Source organism: Microchirus variegatus (assembly GCF_963457635.1).
Source record: "Microchirus variegatus genome assembly, chromosome: 5".
Taxonomy (NCBI): domain Eukaryota; kingdom Metazoa; phylum Chordata; class Actinopteri; order Pleuronectiformes; family Soleidae; genus Microchirus; species Microchirus variegatus.
The window spans coordinates 8,025,125-8,044,788 of record NC_139806.1 but is presented as its reverse complement, the minus strand read 5'-3'; the positions used below and the strand labels follow the sequence as shown (position 1 = coordinate 8,044,788).

At 41.3% G+C, this 19,664-nt stretch overlaps 1 protein-coding gene across 1 annotated transcript in view; it reads right to left on the bottom strand.

The window, feature by feature from the left end:
* The window catches only part of ak5 (adenylate kinase 5), a gene marked incomplete at its 5' end in the record, with an annotated part of 70,844 nt that extends 51,180 nt beyond the window's left edge, over positions 1-19,664 (bottom strand). Inside the window, 5 exons of the mRNA XM_083890390.1 lie at positions 6,703-6,816; positions 10,838-11,010; positions 15,415-15,582; positions 17,611-17,797; positions 19,605-19,664. Of these exons, the coding sequence (XP_083746516.1) occupies positions 6,703-6,816; positions 10,838-11,010; positions 15,415-15,582; positions 17,611-17,797; positions 19,605-19,664 (702 nt within the window). The remainder of the gene's footprint in view (positions 1-6,702; positions 6,817-10,837; positions 11,011-15,414; positions 15,583-17,610; positions 17,798-19,604) is intronic.

Below are 19,664 nucleotides of genomic sequence, written 5' to 3'. Positions count from 1 at the left end.
AGCTAATGTCGGCGTGATGTGTCACACCAGTGCATGCTGCCAAATCATTTCAGATTCTGTGTCTTCCTGCACTAAATTATCTCCCAGTCGTTACACTCGCCTGCAGATAAATTCTCCAGACTCGGTGAGACCTTTGTGCACTGTACTTTTCTTTCCTTCCCAATCTGTCTCCAGCTTTCATCTTTTATCGCGTTCTCCATCTCTCTTTCGCTGCCTCAGCCTGTCTTCTCCCCATCTCTGGCTTGTGTCCACACGTAAAGTCTTTGCTGCTAATGACTGGCGAGTCATTGTCACTCCCGGGTCTTTGTCTTCAGCAGGCTTATGAAAGAGTAGCATATTTAGACACGGCCATTTATGTTTTCTTCAGTAAAGATATGACTATGTAGTTATATTAAATATAATATAAATATATAAATTTTATATATTTATATACTGTATATAGTTCCAAGCATCACTTAAATAAACTCACTCGTCGGACCATTAAAATGACATAAAATCGCAGTACAGCACTTGTACATGACAGCCTGTTTAAGTTATTTATCTTCATGTGGCAGGAAAGAGCCAATATAGCCTGAAGGCACTGAGTCTGGACAATAAATCAATCCAGCACATTAACCTCTTTAAAACTACCACAAAATATTATGTGGTAGTTACCGAGCTTTGCAGACAAACAGTTATAGAAAATTGATGTCACCTCAGGGCTCGGCGGGGACAGCGCGCGAGGTTCTTAGTCCCCCCGGGGCCGTTCTGGGAGGCTGGATTATTAGGTTATTTGTTATCATCATAAAAAGTAATCCAAGTACTTTAAAGTGTGTTACACTGCACACGCCTGGTAACACAAGGGAAAATCAATCAGCGATCAGGGTGACAGATGGGTGTCAAAGACGGGGAAACGCAAACTCAGCATAGTTTACATAAACTGCAGCAGCTTCAGACAGACAAAAAAACAGAATTCGGGGTTGGTTAGTGCTCTCTTGGGCCGTTTACAGCTAAGTTAATAGTAAACATACACACTGTTCAAAAGTTTGGGGTCACCTATACAATTTTGTTGTGCTTTCCGTTAAAAGTCACAATTTATTCATCAAAAGAGTTGCAAAATGAATAGAAATAATGATTTTTATTCAAAAAAATAATTTTGCTTTCTTCAAAGAACCAGCAAAACTGTTTTCAGCTGTGCTAACATCATTGCACAAGGGTTTTCTAATCATCCAATAGCCTTCTAACGAGATTAGTGTTCCAATGTACCATTAGAACACTGGAAATGGGCCTCTATACACCTATGTACATATTCCATTAAAAACCAGACGTTTGCAAATAGTCGTTTACCACATTAATTATGCATTAGAGTGTATTTCTGATTCATTTAATGTTATATTCATTGAAAAAAAGTGATTTTCCTATTAAAATAAGGACATTTCTAAGCGACCCCAAACTTTTGAACGGTAGTGTATCAAGTTTTTCATCGTCATGTTCAAACTTTCAAAGCGAATCGTAAATATTTCATTATTCTAACACATACTGTTGGCTTTGTTTTGGACTGGGAGCCACACACACACACACACACACACACACACACACACACACACACACACACACACACACACACACACACACACACACACACACACACGCACGCACACACACACACACACACACACACACACACACACACACACACGTCTCCTCCCGACCACACCACTGTTATTTTCCTCTGTTTGCTTCTGAGCCAAACAGAAGGCCCTTTAATAACCAGTTGTAAGTTAATTCAATTGTAAATCCCAGGGCCGCAGCATCTGTGCATTATGCTCTCGTCCAATCACCGGCGAGTGCGGTCGAGCTGCTGCTGAGTGGTTGCTGGGACACGATTATACAGACAAATGTAAACATGTTATCTGTGCGGTTTCATCCGCCGTGAACTTCCTCAGTTCCTTATATAACCCTCTGCTGCCAATGTGACGAAAAATGTCATTCCACCCTTTGTGCTGCCCTTCAGTGAATTAAAACAAATGCTTTCTATTACGCAATGTCATTAACCAAGTGATAACTTCGGGGGAAAGTGTTGGGGAAATACTCCGAGTCAATTTCTCGAATGTTCAGATATGAGTTTATGGTCTCAGCTGATGCGGAGACACTACAGGGAAGTACCGCGTCTAATTTGTTTGCAGCAGCTGGAAGTGGTGATTATAACCATAGTAATTGATCTGCAGTGAGATTTCCTACAGGACTGTTTCTGGGATCGTGTGGCGAGTTAGTCCTTGGCTCCGCGTGCGAGTCAGCCACAGATAGCATCGTGTTTGTCTTTGTTTCCTCGGGCAGCGATCAGACGGAGGCTTTACTGTACAGAGTGCAGTCTGTCGACCAGGAGACGGCACTAACCGCATTATGAGCTCTTTCTTGAGACACAGACCAAAAAAAAATAAGGGAAGGAATAAACAATTACAGGAGAGATAAGAGAGAATATCATATAATAAAATGAAAGTGCAGGTGACACCAGGAAGCCAACACAGGTATATAATCACAGACTCACTGTCTCTGTCCCTGCATTTTCAATGTTGTGTTTTTAAGATCTCTAACAGCATCTGCAAGTTGCTTAAAGGTGCATTATGTAATAAATCTAAAGCAACTGGCCATAAAATCCTCCTAATATGTCACAGAGACTCAGGAATAATGTTCATATAACAAACTGAACTCACCAACAACAACAGTACAGACAAAATATTCGCATTAAAAAAAATATTTTGCAGACTGCAAATCATGTTTATGTTTTGAAATCATGTTCTGACATGTGGCGCCACCTACCGCCGTCTACCAATCATTGCAGTCAGTAGAGTCTCAGCTGCTGAGCAACCACGGGTTGCCAGTTACGTCAGAAAAACGAAACCTAAAAGACCTCGGTATTTTGAATTTGAATGTAGTAACCGTTTTTGGCCACATTCTTACATATGGCGCCTTTTTGTAATTGTAATAACGGTAATTCGGCAAAAACTATAATACCCTTTTAACGTTTAACTCCATTTAGGTTGGTACAGGAAAGTTAATCCTGTCTAAATGGGAGTTGAGACTCTGTTGTCCATCCCTTGGGTCCTTTGTAATGCCACTAAAATGACCAGATTAAATAGTCGCTCTCTACTCGCACTGACCCAGATAGACCAAACCATTTCCCCAAACCACTCTAAAAGTCATTGAGTGCTCATTTAAAACTTGATGAATGTTAAGTGAGTTTAAATGTGATGAGGAGAATCAATTCCTCTAAAAGCAATCCACTGTTGTGTCACAAAGTTGGCTGCTTGGTGGGACATATTCCCATTAAGGGGCTTGACTCTATAGCGTTAGCATTAGTTATATATTTGATCATGATTTATCATCTTTCATCCTTTTCTCACACTCAGTGTGGCGCCATCATGTCCACTTAAGTCTTCTGACTTTGCCGTTTAATTGGACGACAATATTTGTCCCGGTGTAAAAGCGCCATCGCGGGAAACCAATTAATTTAATGAAGCACGTGCGACGGTGGTCATATGTCCCCCCCGCTTCAGCTTTATTAGTGACATACGTTTTCCGGTTAACCTGTTACATTACAGACAAAAACAACTCGTTAGCATATCAGATGCCGTTCTGTGCCTGGCTATTATCCTTTAACTCTAGATTCTGCCCTGACTTCTTCCTCTGTGTAACGGCCTCTTCTAACATTTCCAGATCAAAGCCTCGGGGCGGGGAGTTTCGAGCATGTGCAGAGCGATCAGGCCAGTTTGAGAACCAATGAGCATTTACACGTGGAAGTAATTCTACTCCCGATTGCATTATCTGCCTCATTAGTTTCAGTCAGTCATTAGTCAGTCTTTATTCTAATACAATGATTATATCTTTTCTTTAAAGGTCACATAGAGTGGTCCTGTTGCACATCTATGTTAGTTATGGAGGTCTACTTACATACATTAACTTGTTTTAATGGTCAAAAACCTCCAAGTTTCTGTAAACGAGCCGATAGAAATCCTCTTTTCTGAAGCTGTGCTCAGCTGTGATATTTCAGACATAAATCTCACATCCAGAAGACAGAGTTGTGTTGTGATTGGCCAGCCAGCGTAGAGCCTTCCCAACTGTCTTGTGATTGGCCAATACACAGAAGTGACATATTCAGCACACCCGCTGAAGCACCACCACAACGGACGTTATTCTTCTTCTGCGGTTCAATGTACGCAACCGGATGTGCCCGGACTAGTGCCCGGAGCAGGAGGATCTGCTGTTCAGGAGAACCGCTGTTTAACGTAACCGGACCAGGTTTTTTCAGAGATCTCGCTGAGCCTGAGATTACAATAAAACACAGCGTTCTCAGCAGTGGCTGAACTGTTTGTTTAGAAACTTCAGGGCTTCGTAAACAAGGTAATGACGCAGATACACACTAAACAACAGCGTTAATTGGAACTTCCGGTCTAGGTCCGCTTTAATAGTGTCATATAATGAATCAATTATGAATAGATTGCTAAATTAATCGTCAACTATTTTAATAATTAATAATCGGTTTGAAGCTTTTTTTCATGATTAAAACAAAATTTCTGGTTGTTTTAGCTTCTTAAATGTGAATATTTTCTTCGTTTCTTTGCTCCACGTAACAAAGAAATCATTAAAACTGAATCATTTTGGTTTGTGGACAAAAACAAGACGTTCGAGAACAAATCGTCATTTCCAGGTTTGACAAACACTGATCAACGTTTTTTTTTACATTTTATGGACCAAACGATTCATCGAGAAAATAATCGACAGATTAAACGATTACGAAAATAATCCGTTAATTGCAGCTCTAGTGTCTTATAAAAACATTGGCAGAAAATAATAATAATTCTCAGTAAACAGGTAAATTCCTCTTGAATGCCTGTTGCCAGGTAGTTCTTAGTCTGGCTCAAGGACACTTCAGCAGCCTCACGACAAAGGCCTCGCTCAGAGTTTTGCTACCTGTACATTCCATAAAAACAATGACTCTGCAGTGAAATGACAGGAGCAGCAGCTAAAACACTATGATTTAAGGCATTGTTAAAGTCACTGGTCAGTGTTGCTACTGCAGTGCTGCACGGACACTGATTGGTTTTCGGCTCCAATTTCAGGTGCGGTGCGAGGTTCACGAGAAGATAAAACATTACTCACTTTCTTTTCAGTCACTGTCTCTGAAAAATGGGCTTCTCAAACTCTTAAAAGTCCAACTCCTCTAATGGACCAGAGGAAATGTATGATTCAGAGCTGAACTAATCTACCCATGCCTCGTCTCGTAAAGTTGTCAAACTTTAATAGTGAAACTTTTTCTTCTAATAATACCTGAGGGAAAGTTTCATGAGAATGAGATTTTACTATTTTTCATTATTAATAATGCCCCAGAGATCCTGGAGTGTGTTTCACAAGTTTTATTTGAAGTCATACTGCAATTCATGGCTTTTCCCTGAGAAATCAGTGTTCCACACTTTATTTATTTAACTAACATACAACATACAATAAACATACTCTGCATTAAAGGGGACATATTATGCAAAATCCACTTTTTAATCATTTTAATACTTATATTTGGGACTCTGGAGGCCCTATCAGTAGGCAAAGTGTGAAAAAGATGACTCAGTCATGTTTTTGTGGTCCTCCTCAGTCTAAATACAGGAGATAAAACACGCAATATTGACTTCCGCACTCATTGTTACGTCACAATGAGACATTCCTGGAATCGGTGTCTCGCGGAGCTCCACTTTATCCCTAAAAAACTCGAGAGTGCAGGCGAGGGCAATAGTATCCGGAATAGTGGAATTCTGCGAAGTGTTCTATTCTTGGCTGCACAGTGCAGCACAGAGTTCTACACAAACTTCCAGCCTCAGAGGATTTAGTGGATACATTTTATATATGACGGCAATAAAGATGGCTTTTCCAAATGCTAACTGCTGTTAGCTGCTGGAGCCTCAGTGACGCTGACGTAGTTTCCTGTGTCTCATTTACATATTTAAAGAGACAGTTACTCAAAAGCGAGCGTTCTGAACAGGGCTGTTTTGGCAGAGTGATTGAACTGCTGTGGTGCTTAATCCTTAAGGTATTTTGACCAAAGCATGTCACAGACATGTTCATTAGGACACCAGGGAACTAGGTTAACTTGGAGAAATAGGGTGTAATATGTGTCCTTTAAGATCTGCATGGTGGCTCCACTGAAACCAAGGCGCAAACAGTTGAGCTTCTGCCATCCTTGATCTCATGCTACTGGAGTTAGAAGCGCAGAGATAACAGCTCCAGCCCCTGATTCGTGCAACACATCATTTACATATTTGGCTTGTAGTAGGTGCCGCCTGAATAGCTTGTTGTGTGTGTGTGTCGGACACACAGATAAAGAGACTCCATCGATGTCACGGAACAACAACAGGGACTCTGAACCCCGTCTGGGCGCCAGAAGAAAAACATCACATCTCCAGTTCCAGACAGAAAATAACAATTTTCCCCCTAAAGAAAATATCAAAGGCCCCTGGTCAAAAAGTAAAAAAAAAAAAATTTAAGAATGTCAACGAGCCACAGAGCGACAGAATTCACCAGCGTGATGATAGGTTTGTCACATAACAGTTACATAATTGATTCACAGCTTCTGGTGTTCAAACAAACTCCCCCCGCTTGAATACATTTGAAGAATCTGGGGCTAATCCGAAAAAAAAAGCTCTTTGAGGTAATTTTTTTTTAATAGAAACTAACCTGGTCCTCGAAGGACAAAGCCTGTCCCACATCTCGGGGGAAACCGTCTATAACGATGCCATTAGCGTCTGGGATCTTCATAATCTTCTGCTTAATCTCAGTTATTGTTGTCTCCTGGGAACACAAAACAAAACAACAAAAAACCCATTATCATGTGTCATGGTTATTATCACGTCTTGCCTCGGTTTGTGTTTACATCTCTGAAGAGCAATAAAACTGATTTCTGCCGGGAATTAAATTTAATTTTAAGACATGTCAAACGGAACATAATCATTAAACCAACATATTATTAGTAATGATAACAAAGAATGAAAAGCATAAAACAAATGATGAACACTAACATATTCAACAACAATCTTATATTAATTAATCTCACCCGTGTCCATAAATCATCATCATTACATATAGATGCGTGCAAGTTTCATACCACAAGTTAAATACATATGTATTAAAGGTGCATTATGTAATAAATCTAAAACAACTGGCCATAAAATCCTCCTAATATGTCACAGAGACTCAGGAATAATGTTCATATAACAAACTGAACTCACCAACAACAACAGTACAGACAAAATATTTGCATTAAAAAAATTATTTTGCAGACTGCAAATCATGTTTATGTTTTGAAATCATGTTTTGGCATGTGGCGCCACCTACCTACCGTCTACCAATCATTGCAGTCAGAAGAGTCTCAGCTGCCGAGCAACCACGGGTTGCCAGTTACGTCAGAAAACGAAACCTAAACGACCTCAGTATTTTGAATTTGAATGTAGTTACTGTTTTTGGCCACATTCTTACATATGGCACCTTTAATTGCAGGAAAATAAGATTATTTAATGAATTTCAATCTGAAATCTAAACCTTGACCCGGTAATCTTGACTTAAACCTTAATTTTAATTCGATTTTACGTTTTTGGATGATCTTGAGTTGCACATTAAGAGAGCGCCATAGTCTGACTCTTTCTGATAATCTTCTTAGCTTGGAACGTTACTTGAAAGTACTTATTATCATGATGAAAATGTTCTCTGCCAATGAGAAACTCTTACATGTTAGTTGTTACCCTTGGGTTCGAGTAAAGTCGTATGCGTCCTCATTTAAATCTACTACTGAACTAAATCAATAATTTATACTGCTTGACGTCTATGAATGGAGTTTGAAGATAAACAAATAACTCAACTATGATCAAGACGCTCAGCGTTCTGGCAAATCATCGATTTCCAATGTCACATTTTGACATTTTGACACATTTCGAATGCCAAACGGCGTCGGTATAACTTTGAGTTATGAGGTAATTTATTTTGTAAATGTTGTTGCGACTCTCAGTGAAGATTATTTAAAGGAATAGTAAACAAAAAAGCACCGTAATAAATACGGTTAATGGAACGCTATCATGTGGCACATTGAATAATTGCCCTTAATTACGCCTGTTAATGCAATTTGTGTGTTTATCCGACTGCGCTGTCATTTCTAAGTGCAGCGCGATGACTGCCTTGAGTGCACTTGAGGGCAGAGCGTGTCAGGATCCTTCAGCATCGTTTACTTCCTCATGGCTGGAGGAGGTCAACATGTACAGATGTATTTCTCCGGGGCAGATTGCATCATACGATACGGCGGAGATGTGCAACCAATGCTCCCAATAGATCTAAAAATAGCATCCGCGCTCACGGCTGGCACTGACGAACACAGACATTTAATTTAGCTCTAGCGACAGAACGCGCACAAAAGAGTAACCTTTTGTGAGCAGGTAAGACAAAAGCGAGAGCAGGTGATTCAGGAAGAGCCCACTGCTGCTTCATGACTGAGCTCTTAGAAGAATGGCAGGTATCAGACAATCATCTCTGTCTGTCTGCAGCAATATACCAGCAATCACACAGCAGACACGCACACACTCGTTATTTAAGCTGCTTCTCTCCGAATAACACCACCGCTCACACATTTCACTGCTCCCAACGCAGTAGTTTACTTTATACCGAGCAGTAAAATGAGCTCTGGGACTCTAATGAATCATCGTCATTTTAAATTAATCACTGGCAGGTGTAGTGTTTCCCGCCTGATTGCTTCACTGATATGAAGTGTAACATGTCTGCATTCAATCAGGGCTGCAGCGATTCATGTTTCAGCTTCTGAAAAAAGACATTGAAGAACATCAGCATTTTGATTCCACGTCAACATTTTTCAACGTTTTATGACGTTAATGGAGTCGAACCTACGTTAAATATCTCTTTAATTGTTAAAATAATTTGGTAATATGAGTTAGAGCCTAAATCATTCTTTGTGTATGAGAATAGTTTAATGATTGTGATTGAAAGTAAGAGACTGTACCTTTTGCTGTCGCTGTACCTTTCTCAGTGTGTACAGGTACATTTTTGTCACTGAGGGTGCAGAAATGTTTCTTTAGAGCAGGGGTTCTCAAAGTTTTGATACCTGAGGGCCAATTTAGGAACCCAACTTTGGACTGAGGGCCGCCAAAGAAAAAAACAAACAAAAAAAAAACAGAAAGAAATCCCATTTGTAATAATTTTAATGACCAGATTGCAGTTCTACAGTTTAGTGTTAAGTAATATAAGCGTTAATATAATGTTATTTAAGCGTCAATATAATAACGCTTTATAATTTACTGGGTAATTACCCAGTATTTTGGCCATTGTTCTTACCTTCTAATTACAGGTTAATACCAAGTAACACATTTCTGTTACCATATATTTTACTGGGTAAATAGCTAGTAATTGGGGGCTGTAGCTACCTGCTTATTACCAGCTTATAACCCAATAATACACTCAGATTCACCATATAGAAACCAGGTAAATACCCACGTTTACACTTATAGGTCTGTATCCAGTATTGTCCAATAAACATTTAATAGCTCCTGGATTAAAACTATCAACTGTATTTCATTGCGGGCCGCCAGAAATGTTTCTGCGGGCCGCCATTGGCCCCCGGGCCACACTTTGAGAACCAATGCTTTAGAAGGTACAAACAAGCAGGTACAAATGTTAAAGGTACAGTGCTTGTACCCTGATAGAGTACAACTGGAGCGACAGCAAAAGGTACAGTCGCGTACTTTGATTTCTTAGTGTGTGGGTACAGTACACTCTTAGAAATAAAAGTGCTAAGTAGAACCATATAAGGTTCTTCGGCTTGTCCTCATAGGAGAACCCTTTTTGGCTCCAGGTAGAAGCTTTTTATAAAGGTTCCTCCTGGAACCCTTTTGGAGGGTTCCACCAAGAACCCTCCAAAAGGGTTAAAAGAACCCTTTTAAAATCCTTTATTCAGGAAAGGGGTTTTAAAGGGTTCTCTGGATCAAAATGGTTCTTACTGGAACCATTAGTGTTACCAAGAACCCTTGGAAAAACCCTTTCTTTGGGAAAGGGTTTTTCAGAAGCAAATGGTTCCAGGTAGAACCTCAGCCCTTGTAGAAGGACCCTTTTGGAACCCTTATTTCTAAGAGTTTAGGGTCATTCAGCAGCAGAACCCACTTCTGAAACTTTTCATGGGTGCACTTTTCTGTGTTTTCATCTACGTATAAAGGAGAATATTTCAGTCAGTTAAAGATAATATGTCAATCTTGAGAGACAATAAAAAAAATCTGAGTTTAGGTGTCATTTCCATGCACCTGGCATCAAAACATAGGCTGAATGATATCTCAAGATTCAAAAGTTTATTATTGTCATTGGAGAGTTGCCTGCAACTGCAAGTGGAGAGTCTGAAGCTCTCTCGCTATCATGGAACATCTACTTAAAAGGCCTAAAAATATACATTTATGTAGTCCTTTTTTAAATAGTTGTTTTTGTTTCGGTCCTCCCGATCCTAATGCGACACACACTGCGCGGAGACATGTGTGGCCTCCGCATGTGCCGTGTTTTGCAGAGTGGAGCATTAACATCTATTATCTTGCAAAGAGGGATGTTAATGAGGGTGGAACAGCAGCGACCCCCTCCCCTCTCCCCTCCTGGAGCACTTGTGACAGGGATGCTGCTAATTAGCCCCTTGTTACATGCACACTGTGATAATGACCCGCCAGTGACTGGACACACTCAGCGCTCATCTTTCTACTCGTATCCTCCCCTGACTCACTCACGCCGCCCAGTCCCTCCCTTCGGTCCCCCCCCCCCCCTCTCTCTGTTCCTCCACTACCTGTGGTGCCAGTTCCCCGTTGGTGATGATTTTCGCGATCAGGCTCCACTTTCTGTTGCTGGTGGCATTGTGGATCATCTTCTTCCTCAGCAGTTCGCCCACAGACATGTAGTGGAAGCCGTAGCGCTCGGCAATCTTCAGGCTCTGTGTCCCCTTGCCGCTGCCAGGGCCACCTAAGCACAGAGGGAGAGCTGTTGATGTTTTGGGTTGAGATTTTGTGTGTGTGTGTGTGTGTGTGTGTGTGAATGTATCTGTGTGAGTGTGAAACATTACGTGTGTGGGTGTGTTAGCGTAGGCGCATGTGTGTAGTGAGAGAAACCCAAACAATGTGAGACTTGTGTGTGTGTGTGAGAGTGTGTTGTTTGTGACTGCTTATTTGCAAGTGTACATGGGGGAAGGGGGGGAGGGGGGGGGGGGGGGTGAAAACAACAGAAACAGGTATGTGTGTGTGTGTGAACCTCCTACATTCGCTAACAAATCCTCCACTTTTTCTCGCGCAGAGGAGTGATGATGACGACAGAAGACGGCGCTTTACTTGCAGAAGATGAAAAATTAATACGGTGATCTATCTCGCTCCAGGTTCTAGGGCAGGGGTGTCAAACATAGGGCTCGCAGGCCAGAAGCGGCCCACCAGAGGGTCTAGTCTGGATACCCGTGACTAAGTGTGTCAATGATAAACTTAACGCCCTGGTATACTTCCACACACATGCCGTAAACCCAGTTATACACTCTTAGAAATAAGGGTTCCAAAAGGGTCCTTCTACAAGGGCTGAGGTTCTACCTGGAACCACTTGCTTTGGGAAAAACCCTTTCCCGAAGAAAGGATTTTCAAGGGTTACACTAATGGTTCCAGTAAGAACCATTTTGATCAAGAGAACCCTTTGAAAACTCTTTCCTGAATAAAGGATTTTAAAAGGGTTCTTGGTGGAACCCTCCAAAAGGGCTCCACCTGGAGCCAAAAAATGGTTCTCCTATGAGGACAAGCCGAAGAACCTTATATGGTTCTACTAAGCACTTGTGTACTTGCACGTCAGGGTCCTGTAGTATCTGACTTCCCCATCGGGTGGCGGTACAAGTCTGGACGCAGGGAATAGGACTCATTCCCCCCAAAGAAGAAGAGAACGATGCTTTATCTCTATCTGACTATCCTTTGTGACTAGTTATTCTGTTGTCGAAACGTTTTTTTCTGGTTCTGGTTCCAAAATCTGGAACTCTGCCTGCACGATGTGCTTTGGCCATTGTGCAAAAAGAGTCCCTGTTGTTGTTCATAGGGTATTATGCTATGATTTTACAGGTCCGGCCCACTTGAGATCAAATTGCACTGCATGAGTCCCCTGAACTGAGTTGTGTTTGACACTCCTGTACTAGGCTAATAGACACTGTATGCATGCGTCCTGAACCTACGAGTCCTCGGAGATTCGATAATCTGCGTTGCCATGGTATCATATTTTTTTTAACCACATGGAATCATTGGCAGTGTCTCTGTTCAGCTCATGTAAGTCAGGACAGTACGACACTGAACCAGGGAGGAAGCTAAGTGGGACTCAGGCGTCATTATTTGTGATTTGTTTACGCCCGTGATTTTCATCCTGCGACCCACTAGCGCGACACTTTCCAGTCCAGTTGGTGGCGCACTCTTGTTTTGGTCGAATGGAATGAAGCATGAAGTTATGTGTGGTTATGTATACCTAAAGTAGACGAACAAGGGCAGTCAAATTCTTTCTTAATCACATTTACCTGCAATTCACTGTGTTTTAAGCCCAACTTAACAATGTGAAGCAACGTTTACAGAGTATATTGATTGGGAATCAAACGAATGCAAAGTCACTTTATGAAGTTAACACAACGTCTTTGTAAGATTTCCACTAGAGCTGTCTTCCCATCGTGAGTCAAATTATATTCCATTTTTTGTCAGTTGTTCATCACGTAAAGGTCGGTCCTGAATTTCGCAGGTCAAAATAAACCGCAACCAATTAAAATGTGAAGAAATTTGGGATTTAAACTGAGCACAGGGAGCCTAAGTCTTTGCAACAGTAGGTGAATTGCGCGTGAGGCTGTCAGTATCCCGTATGTCTGCGCTCGTGTCGGTAAAAGCCATTTTGACAACCTGAAAGCTGCTTTGCTGAGAGACACTACGGTTACCATGGAAATGTCAACTACTCCAAAAATCGCTGCTGGTTGACGGGCGAAACAGAGCGATGGGAAATCAGCTGCAGAACAAGCTGTGCGCTTGTTATTTCATTCCATTACACGTTACTATCAATTTCTTTTCTTCCCCCCAAGTGAAGAAAACCATTAAAAATCTGTGATAACTAATGTATTATGTGTTTGGATTTAAGTGAGAATTTGACTGCTTAAGTTTCAGCACAAGTGAGTACAATTTGTCCCTGTATTTTGGATTCAAAGTCATACTTGGTGTGTGCCATGGACACTGGGATTAATAATTGTCACCTTGACTTTCGACCACCTCAATCATCTGTGAGACCAAACTAGGGCTGCAATATAATTGTTTGAAGTTGAGGTTCAGTTCATTATTCACTGTGTAATCAATTTTTAATGTAAAAAAATACAAACTATATTCCATTGAAAAAATTAAAATATATTTGTATGTGTGAATTACATTTGTATTAAAGATAAAACAACAATTTAATCTTAATTTGAAAAATAAAGAAGATTCCCTGAATGTAGAGACTGCACCTGTTGCAAAAAGAACTCAAAGTAAGAACCATATACGTTCTTCGGCTTGTTCTCATAGGAAAACCCTTTTTGGTTCCAGGTAGAACTTTTTTTTTTTTTTATAAAGGATCCACCTGGAACCCTTAGTGTTACCAAGAACCCTTTTAAAACCATTTATTCAGGAAAGGGGTTTTAAAGGGTTCTCTGGATCAAAATAGTTCTTACTGGAACCATTAGTGTTACCAAGAACCCTTGAAAAACCCATTCTTTGGGAAAGGGTTTTTCCGAAGCAAATGGTTCCAGGTAGAACCTCAGCCCTTGTAGAAGGACCCTTTTGGAACCCTTATTTCTAAGAGTGTAGGACGTGATGTCACTTTTGTAAATGATGTCCCCATTGAGAGCAAAACACACAATAAAGTGGATGCAGTGTCACTGACAGCTGGTATTGTCTGACAGGAGTTGATTTTGCGGCCCCAGAACACTGCGTCCACTTTTATAAACAGTCTTGTTTTGTCCTCGTACAAAGAATTAATGTCAAAGAGGAGCAAAGTCCCAACATTTCAGAATCAGAGAACTTGTTTAAATTATTTTTTTGTAACATGCGTTTCTATATTTTGTAACGCTGTTCCCCTCCTGTCCTCCTGTGTGTGTGTGTGGGGGGGTTTTTCCTCTGTGTTCTCCGGTTTCCTCCCACAGTCCAAAAACATGCAGATTTGGGGATTAGGCAAACTGGACACTCTAGATATTGACCGTAAAAATGTGAGAGTGAGATTATGTGTCCCTGTGATGGACTGGCGACCTGTCCAGGGAGTGACCCACGCTTTTCACCCTGTGTCAGCTGGGATTGGCACCATGCAGCGACCCCCGCGACCCTCGTGTGGAGGATAAAATCGGCAGAAGATTAGCGAGTGTTCCCCTGAACACACACACATCTGTCAGTCTGTCTCTATTCAAATGTGACAGACACAACATTTGCCATGATCCTCCAAAGAGGTGACAGCTGCTGTCAACCTGTTGTCCCCCTTTTTAATGTTGCTCACTAAGACAAACCAGTATGTGGCTGTATACCGAGAGGAAGTAATCATCAGTCAGACCATCGCAGGTAAACATCAGAAGCGAAACCGAGAGGTTTCTCTTTCAGACACTGAACTTCTGCTTTTTATATATCAATAAATAGCAGCCTCTCTTGATTCACCTCGACCATTCATGTCATTACTCTTATTATACAGCTGCCATGCTTCATTTATGAGATTAATGAATGCATTTGACGGGTTAATGCAGGTCCATCAAGGAAATCAGATTAAGAGCGCGTGAGTGTGTAACCGAGTGAGTGACATGCAGCAAGATCTTCCCTGCTGATACTGAACAGAGAGAGGCGGAGTTACGCTCAGAATACCAGGAAACGCACACATACGCACTCTTGTACAGCATCCTTAGTGAGGACACTCATTAACATAATGCATTTCCTAGTCCTTTACCTTAACCACCATAACTACTGTAAATGCCTCACCTTAACCCTAACCCTTATGCTAATCCTAACCTAAACTCATTTAAGACTCCTGTTACTGATGAATCTACTTTTTGGTTTGTAAAATGTCAGAAAACGATGGGATGTATCAACAAAAACAGCATCTTCAAAAAACGACCGACACACATATCCAGTAATACATGCACAAACACGAGTGCACACACACTCAGGTCATGGACGTCCGTGGGTCCATGTTTTGCCTCATGTTGATGTTTACACACACACTGAGATGTCTGCCGTCATCTGTCATCTGCTGGAAAACACGTAAAGGAATCCAGGCGAGGCCTTCAAAACGTCAACAATCAGCTGAAGAAAGTGTAAACACAAAGCCCCTTCAAGACGCGTAACAGCTGCTGTTGCTGCTGCTGCTTACCGATGACGAGGATGACTTTGGGTCGCGGTCTTGACGGGTCGAACACCTCGTACTCCTCGATGAGCTCCGCCGTCTCGGACAGGTCCGAGTCACTCTCGATGGAGAACTGGCTGATGGGAGGGAGGCGGTCGTAGCGTCTGTAGGGAAAGTTGGGACTGTCGGGCAACACTGTTGCACACACACACACACACACACACACACACACACACACACACACACACACACACACACACACACACACACACACACACACACACACACACACACACACACACACACACACATATATGTATCAGTGATTTTGACATATTTACAAGCTGCCAGTTACTTTAAAAATGTGGTTTCACATTTCAGTATAAAATTAAATACCTCAAAAGTAAAACTCCAATTCTCCAAAGATAAAAGTCGTCATATTATGCAACGCTAAAAGAGGAGAATTAAGTCTGTACTAAATTTTGAAGTCAGACAGGATATTTGAAGCACTAAATGTTTGCAGACTGTGGAATGAGGAACCAGTACCAACCGGTTCTCTATCTCCATCCCTGTACTTGTGACCATGTGGCCACATTCAAGGGCCAGATTTCCCTAAGGAGGAGGAGTCTCTCTCATGTCACACACGATGGTCACATGGTGGGATATACAGCAAGAAGGTCGCCGGTGCAAATCCTGGTTCGAGCAAGTGTTTTTCTGTGTTTCTTTCACGTGGCTGGCGTGAGTGAGTGAGTTAGTGAGTGAGTGTTAGACGTGATTAGCTAATGTGTAACTGCTGCCCTGCCTCGCACACGTCGTCAAACAAGGAAGTGTTTGCATTAAAAGCTGTCAACGTTAATTCATTAGCATATGAGAGCGGCTTAGCTGAGATCTTTGCTTTGCAAATGTCTGACTGAAGTTTTGCATCTGCAGTATGTCCAGTATCAGCGTGCAGGCGACACCTGCTGAAATGACCCGGCTGAAGTCGATGCGCGATGAACGGGAGAGCAACTTTTTGATCCTATGATGAATAATTTATTCCACGGACCGATCCATTGCTTACTGTACGGCAACAGCTGGCAAATTAATTCAGCACAGGCTGCAACGTGCGCCATGAACAGACGCTGCCTTTGAAACACGGTGAATTCTATATTGGAAATATGTCACTGGTGTTTTGGGTGTTTGTGGGCGGACAGGTTTTTGGAAAATAAGTCAGCAAAAGAGAAGTGATGCACACTTAAGACACCTTGTGTCTAATCTCACTTCAAAACAATTGTTTCAACAATGGGGCTCATTAGGGTAGAGTTCAGATCTCATGTTGAAACTCTTATGTCAAACAATGAGCTGTTTTTTTTTTCTCCATAGGCTGTAAATATACAAACGGATGTAGTCTTCTGGTTAGAATTAAAGGTGCATTATGTAATAAATCTAAAGCAACTGGCCATAAAATCCTCCTAATATGTCACAGAGACTCAGGAATAATGTTCATGTAACAAACTGAACTCACCAACAACAACAGTACAGCCAAAATATTTGCATAAAAAATTTTCTGCAAACTGCAAATCATGTTTATGTTTTGAAATCATGTTTTGGCATGTGGCGCCACCTACCGCCGTCTAACAATCATTGCAGTCAGTAGAGTCTCAGCTGCCGAGCGACCACGGGTTGCCAGTTATGTCAGAAAACGAAACCTAAAAGACCTCGGTATTTTGAATTTGAATGTAGTAACCGTTTTTGGCCACATTCTTACATATGGCACCTTTAAGCACAGGACTCAGGACAGAAGTAGCAGTTGCAAAAGATTTAGAGAAGTTTGAGTAGAGGTCTATGGTAAAATTAGCCTGTTGTCACTTGATTTATAACAGTATTTAACATTTTCCTGAGGAGTTAAATGTCTTGATTACAACTTTAACATCAACTAGACTAAAGATGAAAGGCACATACAGTAAGCACTCTTAGAAATAAGGGTTCCAAAAGGTTCCTTCTACAAGGGCTGAGGTTCTACCTGGAACCATTTGCTTCTGAAAAACCTTTCTCCGGGAAATAGTTTTTGGTAACACTAATGGTTCCAGTAAGAACCATTTTGATGCAGAGAACCCTTTAAAACCCCTTTCCTGAATAAAGGGGTTTAAAGAGTTCTTGGTGGAACCCTCCATAAGGGTTCCAGGTGGAAGATTTTAAATCTACAGTCTATGGTTTGGAGTTAACAAATGATGACCCGCTCACCATTTCTGAAGAGGGACCTGCGTGATTGGCCACCATTGAGAGGGGGGAGGGGCTTCTTCTCCTGGCCCACAAAGGTGTCCCATCGTACCTTCTCCGGTCCTCCGAGCTCCCTGGCTTTCTTTAGACACACCTCCAGGTAGTCGATGGGGTCATCGGGTCGGTAGTACATCAAACCTGTCAGCAGGCTCTGAAGAAAACAGAGTAAGTGGACATGAGGAGGTGAGAAAGGAAGAAGAAGAAGGAGTGTACATCGTAATGACGTGTTGATCAGGAGGAAAGCAGCTGAAGTCTTGAAGTGCAGACCTAGTTGCCTTGGCTCGGCTCCAACAGAGGAGCAAAACATCTCAATTTGTTGGAAGCCCGTGAAAATTGGACTGAGCCTGGCAAATAAACACAGAACGCAGCATGACCTGATGTTATTGTCCGGGAGGGAAGCAAGTGACTGTGATGAATGTGAGAACCAGCTCGTTGCCAAATGACAAAGCCGAGTGCATGTTTGTGTGACATTAGCCCCCGTGACCCCGGCTGCTCTAAAACAACGGCTTCCTCGGGGGACTTTTGTCTCCACCGTCCTCAAGAACTTCTCCCAACGCAGAAAGACGGACAACGCGATGATGTGTGCGTTAGTGGACTGATAATGAAATATGCTTTTCTGTCATCATCAGCAGCAAAGGTACACTGTAACATCATACAGCAGTTGTGGTGATAATGTGTCACTTTAGTGCCAAATGTAATCTGAGCTGGCTGTAAATAAACAAGCAGTGATTGCCGGCACACATTAGCAGCACAGCACTCACTACTGGGTCTAATTAAGTGGATGAGCCACTTTACAGTACCATCCCCTCAGGAAAATAATATTAGATCTTAATTATTATATTTCTGTAGGAACTTAGGTGTCCCCTGTCTCTCTGTGAGAGTTAAATGTACTCTTTCATGTCTGCGCACCACAAATGGATCACTGAAATCACTTGTGTTAAAAAGAATCAGGCCAATTTAGTTTATTAAATAAATGTTATTTATTCATGCAACCGAGCACATTTTGTGCTAAGAATCTTGTGGCTGAGTCATAACAACCCTTACATTTTCTTCAATGAGTTTTTGGATTGTCTTTTTTATTCATTAAATATTTTGTTTAAACATTATTTTTCCTTTCAAATATACAAGGGTATCACAGTGCAGACACGGAATGTAGATAAGAGATAAAATATTAATTTACGTTCGGCAATTTTTGACTAAATCTGCATATATTTGATGGCCACTGGCTGCACTGATTCCTAAAGATCAGTCCACCTATATTTGAACTAAACAATTCATGGATAGCTTCATATAATTCATTAATTAAGATTTTCCTGACATACTGTATACTATCACAACTTTCCAAGTCAAGCTTCAGTTCAGTATTCACTGTGTTATTTAATTGTGAGTCATATTAAAATGGACATTATCCATTATTATTATTGTAATGTCAGAAGGTAGAACATATAACCCATAACCATTAAACTCCAGCCTTTGTGATGTTGTTATTTATGTGTTAACATGTTGTTTTCTGTTCATTTTCGTTTGCTTTTCTTTAAGATCAAACATTTCAGTTGAGATCATGTCTGGAGTCTGGAGGGTGACTCATTAATTAACAGCTAATTATGCAAATAGAGAGAGAGAGAGTCTGTTTGGTTTGGTGTAATTGGCATCATTATAACCCTAATGATATTATAGTGTAGAAACATGTTATAGCAAAGAGGTGTGTTAAAATGAATGAATGAATGGATGGATGGATGAATCCGCCAGCGTTTCCTTCCTCACTAAAAACCAATATTTTCAACAATAACATACTTTTCACACAGACTGTATGTCAATATAACATAGTAGTACATGGATGATATGCGTTTTAGAAGATCTGTGCCATGAAACCACAGTCAAATCTACCCTCTCTCTCTCTCTCTCTCTCTGTGTGTGTGTGTGTGTCTCATCCAAACGCAGCGCGCAAACGTCCTCACCTCAAATAGTTGAGGTATCTCCCGCCGCGCCAGGTACTCCTTGGCATCGTTGGTATTCAT